The sequence below is a fragment of the Cervus elaphus genome, chromosome 24 (genome assembly GCF_910594005.1).
Source record: "Cervus elaphus chromosome 24, mCerEla1.1, whole genome shotgun sequence".
NCBI classification, from domain to species: Eukaryota; Metazoa; Chordata; class Mammalia; order Artiodactyla; family Cervidae; genus Cervus; species Cervus elaphus.
The window spans coordinates 12,654,726-12,664,114 of NC_057838.1; the positions used below are offsets into that span (position 1 = coordinate 12,654,726).

The 9,389-nt window shown below is 37.8% G+C and overlaps 1 protein-coding gene across 3 annotated transcripts; it reads left to right on the top strand.

Moving 5' to 3' along the window:
* Positions 1-990: 990 nt before the first annotated feature.
* LOC122683102 (olfactory receptor 1030-like) lies at positions 991-3,221 on the top strand. 3 transcript variants are annotated; one of them, XM_043886663.1, is made up of 2 exons: positions 991-1,002; positions 2,295-3,221. In XM_043886663.1, exons 1-2 carry the CDS (start codon positions 991-993, stop codon positions 3,219-3,221), a joined length of 939 nt encoding a protein of 312 aa, XP_043742598.1. The 3 variants fall into 3 exon arrangements, with proteins under 3 accessions (XP_043742598.1, XP_043742596.1, XP_043742597.1); XM_043886661.1 differs by lacking the exon at positions 991-1,002 and adding an exon at positions 1,384-1,398; XM_043886662.1 differs by lacking the exon at positions 991-1,002 and having other exon boundaries at positions 2,283-3,221.
* Positions 3,222-9,389: the final 6,168 nt, after the last annotated feature.

The window sequence follows — 9,389 nt, forward strand, 5'->3', positions numbered from 1 at the left end:
GTCACTTCCTTCTCCAGAAGATCTTCGACCCAGGCATTGAATCTATGTCTCCTGCATTGTGGGTGTTTCTTAACAGTCTGAGGCACCAGCAAAGCTGGCTTTCTGCTATATTGACCTTCTAACTGTCACCAGCTTTCACCTGATGAAGCTGATATAATATTTCCCCCCAAAACGATGTCATAAACACACACATCAAATATAAAACACAATTCAGTATGAAAAATGTGACTCTCAGATTCAAGAGTCATTTCTAAGTAGTAGACTAGTTGTTTTGGACACATACCTCATGGGGAGGTTAGTGCATGTTCTCATTTGGTGAAAATTGCTACCCTCATTAACATTAGGTGAAGAAACTGAACAGGTTTAAACTGTGCTATTTCTCTCATAGTACAAATATTTATAAATATACTGTTGAGTAGTATCAAAATGGAAAAAGAAATGGGTCAAAGGCCAGAGGACAGACCCTCAGGTTGAGGGTGATTGTCGAGAGGACAAAGCTTGTTGGCCTCAAGAGTCATTTCTGCCCACTTCTCTCTGAGTTTTCCTTGCCCAATCGTGTATGATGTTGTGATTTGTCTCTGTTAAAAGAAGATTATTACCATAAAGTATTCAGGTAAATGATCTGGATTATTCATTGCTTTTACTGTCTTATTTCCTCACAGTAAAAATGGAATGGACATGCTAATTATTTGGGGGATGATCTATTAAATACACACTTTGAAGACACAATCAGAACCAAAAGAATGTTTCCTTATTATGAGAATAACCATAATCTTAGGAAATTATAGAAGAAATACCAAATGGTTGCTATTTCATTGATTTAGATAACAACTTGTATTTTATCATCCTGGTCAAATAGTTCAGATATATCAAGAGCAATGAAATAGTGCAAATGGGCAATAAAGCAGGAGTGCTTCATTTACAAAGTGTTTTAAATATGATCCATATCCATCCCTGGCCTTGTAGCTATTAATAAGAGTCATTATGACAATGACATACCTAGTTATGTGCTACTAAAGGAAACTGTAGATTTTTCCAGCATCACCTTCATAGTCTCCTTATAATGCACAAAAGTTGAGAAATGCACTTTATCATTTCTTGTATGCTGTTTCAGTTTTACAGGTAATATGATTACTATTATCAATGGGACCTTTTAAATGTTTTAAAGAACTTAAATTGAATTCCTATCACAGATTTATATTACTTTCTGCAAGAGTGAAAATGAACTAGAGTTACAAGAAAGTCATAATGATTTGGGGATGATTCTGTCAATCATTCTGAAAAAACTGTCTCCTCCCCAAGAGGAAATTTTTAATACATTCAGTTCAGTTCAGTTCAGTCACTCAGTCCTGTCCGACTCTTTGCGACCCCATGAATCGCAGCATGCAAGGCCTCCCTGTCCATCACCAGCTCCCAGAGTTTACTCAGACTCATGTCCATCGAGTCGGTGATGCCATCCAGCCATCTCATCCTCTGTCGTCCCCTTCTCCTCCTGGCCCCAATCCCTCTCAGCATCAGGGTCTTTTCCAATGAGTCAACTCTTCGCATGAGGTGGCCAAAGCACTGGAGTTTCAGCTTCAGCATCAGTCCTTCCAATGAACACACAGGACTGATCTCCTTTAGGATGGACTGGTTGGATCTCCTTGCAGTCCAAGGAACTCACTCTCAAGAGTCTTCTCCAACACCACAGTTCAAAAGCATTGATTTTTCAGTGCTCAGCTTTCTTCACAGTCCAGATCTCACATCCATACATGACTACTGGAAGAACCATAGCCTTGACCAGATGGACCTTTGTTGGCAAAGTAATGTCTCTGCTTTTTAATATGCTATCTAGGTTGGTCATAACTTTCCTTCCAAGGAGTAAGCATCTTTTAGTTTCATTGCTTCAGTGACCATCTGCAGTGATTTTGGAGCCCCCAAAAATAAAGTCTGACATACATTATTTTCCCCAAATCTCTCCCTCGCAAATTACCATCTTTGAAGTCTTTACTGAATTTCTTACAATATTTCTTCTGTTTTATGTTTTGGTATTTTGACCACGAGGCATGTTGGATTTTAGCTCCCTAACTGGGGATTAAATCCTTGCCCACTGTACTGGAAGGTGAAGTTTTAACCTCTGGGTCTCCAGGGAAATCCCCTAGGTTACTACTTTGTGCCACATGTGTTTACAAGTTTGAGAGGAGTAGGCATAAGGTGATGATGTGGGTAATGGAAAAAAGACAAAGGATAAATTCATTTTTATTTCCTTTAATTTAGACTTCATTGGAAGCTAAGCAAACACAATGTTAAAGGAGAACTACACAGAAGTGACTGAGTTTCTTCTCCTGGGACTGACAGATCGAGCTGACTTGCAGCCTGTCCTCTTTGTGGTCTTCCTAGTCATCTACCTGATCACAGTCATTGGAAATGTGGGCATGATTTTGTTAATCAGAACTGACACAAATCTTCAGACTCCAATGTACTTCTTCCTCAGCCACCTCTCCTTTGTAGATCTCTGTTATGCCACCAATGTCACTCCTCAGATGCTGGTTCACTTCTTATCCAAGAGAAAAACCATTTCCTTCCTTGGCTGCTTTATACAGTTCCACTTTTTCATTGCCCTGGTGATTGCAGATTATTATATGCTCACAGTGATGGCTTATGATCGCTACATGGCCATATGCAAACCCTTGTTATATGCCAGCAAAATGTCCCGAGGTGTCTGCATCTCTCTTGTTGCTGCTCCTTACATTTATGGTTTTGCAAATGGTCTTACCCAGACCATCCTGATGCTCCGTCTCACCTTCTGTGGACCCAATGAAATCAACCACTTTTACTGTGCGGACCCACCTCTCTTAGTCCTGGCTTGCTCAGATACTAATTTCAATGAGACTGCCATGTTTGTGGGGGCTGGTTTCAACCTCACATGTTCTCTCACCATCATCCTCATCTCCTACATTTTCATCTTTACGGCCATTCTGCGTATCCGCTCTGCAGAAGGGAGACGAAAGGCCTTCTCTACCTGTGGGTCCCATCTGACAGCTGTCACTGTCTTTTATGGGACACTGTTCTGCATGTACCTGAGGCCCCCTTCTGAGACATCTGTAGAACAGGGCAAAATTGTAGCTGTTTTTTATATCTTTGTGAGTCCTATGCTAAATCCTTTGATCTACAGCCTTCAGAACAAAGATGTTAAAAACTCAGTAAGGAGAATGATACAAAGGAAATTTTTTGCCAAATAGAGTGCGCATTTTGATCACAGGTATGTAACATATCCATATTGTCTGATCAGTTAGTGAGTTATTTAAATTAAAAAATCATTTTGACTATGAATTTTTTTTTTAATTCACCTATAAAACTTGGAGGAATGTTAGCCTATTATTAGTGTGACTCAGTGTATTAAAAAAAATGCTGCATATAAATTAAAACACAAGACCAGACAGCATTGTTATTGCTGTATAAAGTTAATAAAGGACAGTTTATTCAATCCACTTTACTCATAAGTGTACAGAGTTTTAATATAAGTCTTAATATACAAACCTACAGCCTTCCAAAGATGTAAAAAGAGCAATAAGCAAGTGTTTCAAGAGAAATTGTTTGTCAAATCAGATACACATTTCACCAGAGGTATATAATATATTGATATTCTCTAACTAATCAGAGATAATTTTCAATTAATAAATCACTCTTCCTATTGGCCTTTATTTTCTTTTGTATTCGCTTATGAGACTTGGAGGAATGTGTCAGATCATTTTATTTTAGTGTATTTAAAGTAAATGTCACATAGGAATTTAATGACAAGACCAGACAGCATTGTTATTGCTCTGTGAAATTACTAAGGACGGAAAATTCTATTCACAGTACTCAAAGTTATAGAAGACAGATTTACCAAGTGGTGCTAAGACAATAAAATTTGTTTGATTTGGAGGGTTTATAGTTTCTGAAATATTTTCAAAAACTTGTCAGCCATATCAGGAAGAAAGGTTTTTTCCTTTGTTTGCTTGATTTTTTTTCCTTTGTTTACCTTGTGTGTCAGTGAAGATCGTTGGGTATCTTAAGTTATTACTCTAAGAAACTTGTTTAGATGTTAGTACTGGTCCATCGTAATCCTCATTATTAAATCATTTGGCAGAAAATCCAAATTGCCTTTAGATTTTGAAAAAAAAAATCTTTTGATTTGTTTTATCAATATGTGTTCTGCTTTTAAAACTGATATTTTACTTTCATTCATTATTTTTTATTATGGTCTTTTACCAGCTCACAACCATAAACACAAAATAATATAAAGAGCACTTGTCAAGGCATAAGAAATCATCACTAAGTATTCACACAATGACACTTTTGTTTAGGATTTTCACACATCTCCATGTCATGGACATTACTGCTCAACCTTTGGCATCTCCTCCTGAGGCATACAAGTGGGGGAATCTTATGGGTTCTGGAAAACTCTCAGAAGAGATGGCAGTTGAACAGAATACGGCTCTATTCGGCCAAGTTAGTTGACTTCTCTGCTTTTTTCAGATCTTCAGTATCTTCACACAAGTTTTATTGTTTCACACATAAGACATGAGAGAGATGTTTGTGGATTTTTTTCTTTTCATAGTTCTCTAAACATGGAGTTTATATTATTAAATTATGTCAAGTAATAAGTTAGTATTATTCCTCATATCATATATAGTTTATATCCCATCTCTGATACTTAAAAACTAGAAGTTGTTTCTGATAATCATAGCTCTTTAGCAGTATGTTTATTGTTTCCAGTTCAGTCAGTTCAGTTCAGTTCAGTCGCTCAAGTCATGTCCGACTCTCTGCGACCCCATGGACTGCAGCATGCCAGGCTTCCCTGTTCATTACCAACTCCTAGAGCTTGCTCAAACTTGTGTCCATTGAATCAGTGATGCCATCCAACCATCTCATCCTCTGTCGTCCCCTTCTCCTCCCATCTTCAATCTTTCCCAGCATCAGGGTCTTTTCCAGTGAGTCAGTTCTTCACATCAGGTGGCCAAAGTATTGGAGTTTCAGCTTCAGCATCAGTCCTTCCAATGAACACCCAGGACTGACCTCCTTGAGGATGGACTGGTTGGATCTCCTTGCAGTCCAAGGGACTCTCGAGAATCTTCTTCAACACCACAGTTCAAAAGCATCAATTCTTCAGCGCTCAGCTTTCATTATAGTCCAACTCTCACATCCATACTACTGGAAAAACCATAGCTTTGACTAGAAGGCCCTTTGTTGGCAAAGTAATATCTATGCTTTTTAATATGCTGTCTAGATTGGTCAAAGCTTTTTGATTTTACCCACTGTGAATTAAATCATATTTTCTAAATTTCTTTTCTTTTTACTCCTTGTTTGACTATGACACATTCTATCATCTATTTTCAATAAATTTCCTTAAATTTTATATTCATACTTGTCTTAACTTAGTCATTAATCAGTACATCTACTTTACTGTTAAATAATAAAAGGGGTTTAGAATATTTTAATTACAAATATACCCTGCTTCTAACTAACAAACTTTCATTACAGGCATAGAATTCATCACTAATAATAAATTATTTAATAATAAAGTTTACACATTACCTATGTAGCATATGATTTCAAGTATATTTATATTAAATATTGATTCCATATCCATGTTCCTTTAACTTTAGTGACATTTATCCATGTTTCTGTAACAATTCACTTTGCTGTCACTCTTCATTTATAGCTTAGTTTTCTTCTGAGTGTTATAAACCCTTAATTAGTTCTGTTAGTAAGACTCCCTTCAATCCACTTATCTAAGAATATCGCTTGTCCATTTGGAATGGAGCATTTATTTGGATATGAATATACCAAGACAAATACTTGTTTTCAGTATTTAAAAAATATTTTATTTTCCGGCTTCTTTTAGTTTGATTATAGAGATAGATGCACTCTCGGATTGTTTTTCTCTGTGGGTAAAATATTATCATCCTTAGTTTTCTTCTTTTCTGTTTTAGTGTTGCGCTAACTGTGGAAACTGGTCTTCAGGTTGAGGTGGGAAACTACCTGTGACTGAAACTGTAGGCAACTGGGTTTGTGAAGGCAGGAGCTCAAACCCTACCCTAACACATACTAGCCATGTAGCACAAGGTCAGTTAGTGACTCAATTTTCCATTAAAAGAACCTCTATCTGTTTAGATGAAACTTCAAGTGTGAGTCAACTGCCTCTTTGGATTGTTTTGAGGAGTCAGCCTACCTATATAAATGATGTCTGCCAATCACTTTGCCAGTTTCAAACTCCTGTTAATGCCTGACCTGTTCAAGACATCCACGTTCATCATGAAGGATATTGATAAGAGCTCTGAATTTTGGAGAGGACGTCGCTTCATTATAAAAGAAAGGGAAAACATAAAACAAGCAGCCATCAAACTTTCAATTTGATATTTTTTGTGTTCCCACATATAGTTTTTAAGGCAAACAGTGATTTGAAATTATGGAGAATAAAACTAAGACATGTGATTTTCTCTCTGATCCCAGGTGTTCCAATGAATTTTGAGGGGGGCTGATTCCCAATGTCACACTCCTGGCTACCACTAAGTTCTTCTGAGATTTGCTTTAAAAGTGGGTCCCTACCTCCCATATCCTGCTAGAAATGTGGTTACATTTCTCGGCTTAGAGAGGATCAATGAACTATCTTAATCAGAGTTAGAGAAAACAAGTGCACATCCAAACCAGAAGTAAGTCTCTGTGCTTCCACTTTCTCTTTTTAGTCAAAAGAAACTTTAGTAAAGTCTCAATCTAATGCCTACAATTTACACACTGTTTTATCAAGTTATGTACAGACATTCCTTTTTGTCTTCAGTGTCAGTTTGAAATTCAACTAATTTCCTGGGCAACAAAGTTATTGAAATTTCTATTGTTCTTTCTGAATAATATTTTACAGAGCCGTCAGTGGTGCAGAAGAACCAAGAAAGGCAAACATTCTGCTCCCCACACACTAATATAAGGACTTGTCCTCAGGCATATGATGGACCTGATCATAGTACAAGAGATCTTATCATTAGAGGTGGACACCTAAGAACCACTTGCATATTGATTTTTTTATTTCTTGTTAAGATTGTGTGGGGGTGCCTTATTTTCATTGAGGATCCATGATTTTAATAGCCTTTTGAAGGTTTTCATGAGATATTAAGCAAAGCAAACAAATAAAACAGAGGATGTGAAAACCATCTTACAGTGAATTCATGCTAAAATTTTACCTTTACTGCTTTTTTCTGAAACAAAATATTTTCTCATTGACTTGTAATTAAATATCCTACAAAATTCATCTATACAAGTAGATTGTCCTCTGTCTTGCAGGAATGGCATGTTTGTGTACATACAACTAATATGTTAACAGTGTTCTGGTCTCAGAAACCCTTATATTAGATGCAATGCTCTCATCTCATTGTCTTGCAATGTTTGATCATTTCTGACAAGGATACAGTATATTTGCTATTGTACTGGATCTTATCTGTAGTGTACAAAGTCCTACTTTCAGGTTTAACAATTTGTAGCTTTCTACTGTCCTTGATCATCAAAAAAGCAAGAGAGTTCCAGAAAAACAACTATTTCTGCTTTATTGACTATGCCAAAGATTTTGACCGTGTGGATCACAATAAACTGTGGAAAATTCTGAAAGAGATGGGCATACCAGACCACCTGACCTGCCTCTTGTGAAACCTATATGCAGGTCAGGAAGCAACAGACTGGTTCCAAATAGGTGAAAAGGAGTACGTCAAGGCTGTATATTGTCACCCTGCTTATTTAACTCATATGCAGAGTACAGCATGAGAAACGCTGGGCTGGAAGAAGCACAAGCTGGAATTAAGATTGCCAGGAGAAATATCAATAACCTCAGACATGCAGATGACACCACCCTTATGACAAAAGTGAAGAGGAACTAAAGAGACTCTTGATGAAAGTGAAAGAGGAGAGTGAAAAAGTTGGCTTAAAGCTCAACATTCAGAAAACTAAGATCATGGCATCTGGTCCCATCACTTCATGGCAAATAGATGGGGAAACAGTGGAAATAGTGTCATACTTCATTTTTCTGGGCTCCAAAATCACTGCAGATGGTGACTGCAGCCATGAAATTAAAAGACGCTTACTCCTTGGAAGGAAAGTTACGACCAACCTAGATAGCATATTAAAAAGCAGAGATATTACTTTGCCAACAAAGGTCCATCTGGTCAAGGCTATGGTTTTTCCAGTGATCATGTATGGAAGTGAGAGTTGGACTGTGAAGAAGGCTGAGTGCTGAAAAATTGATGCTTTTGATCTGTGGTGTTGGAGAAGACTCTTGAGAGTCCCTTGGACTGCAAGGAGATCCAACCAGTCCATCCTAAAGGAGATCAGTCCTGGGTGTTCATTGGAAGGACTGATGCTGAGGCTGAAACCCCAGTACTTTGGCCACCTCATGCGAAGAGTTGACTCATTGGAAAAGACCCTGATGCTGAGAGGGATTGGGGCCAGGAGGAGAAGGGGACAACAGAGGATGAAATGGCTGGATGGCATCACCATCTCATTGGAAATGAGTTTGAGTAAACTCCAGGAGTTGGTGATGGACAGGGAGGCCTGGTGTGCTGCAATTCATGGGGTTGCAAAGAGTCAGACATGACTGAGCGACTGAACTGAACTGAACTGTCCTTGAGCTAATCCTTTTGTATATACTTTTTCCAACAGATAGAGGCTCTTCTTGGCTATGAACCAGTTAACCTATAAGTACCTTGTTCAGAAGATTCTCATCTTCCCTCCAGCCTTACCAGGCAGCCAGGTCAACTGTTATTTTCTGTGTACCCAAATTCTCTCAATGGACTTTTTTTCTTTTTTGTCTTTCCATTTATCAGTAGCTCTATTCTACTTCAGTAGGTGTTACGTCTGGATCTCACATAAGTCATTGAGCTTATGAGTCAAGACCACTTTTGGTCCCACAGGCAAACATCAAGTGATATGTAATAAATAAATCCTTCTTCAAATGATCTTCTCTAGTTCAGTTTCCTGCCACATCTTTATACATTTGAAATTCCCAAGTCTTGATCATGTTCCTTCCATTTTTCTCTGTTTTAGTAATCACCACTTATTTTCTCTCCTGAGTTTCTTGTGTGTTAAAGATCATGAAAAATTTCCTAAGCCATCTTGATGCTGTCATACAAATGAATATGCTGTTTCAGAGCATTTTCTCCTACACACTCCTTTCAGAACACCTGTAACTCGGTGCTAACTCCTATTTTCCAGCAAAGGTTGTGGCATCTTGACTGGAAACTCATAGACAGAAATGAGTCACAGCCTCAATGAAGTAAAACCTTTGTGTTTGAGGGAGCAACTCACACATGGTTTTCTGCAGTGCTCTGTGTTAACTGTGTGCACACACACATGCCTACAGTTTCCAAAGTAAGATCATATATGGT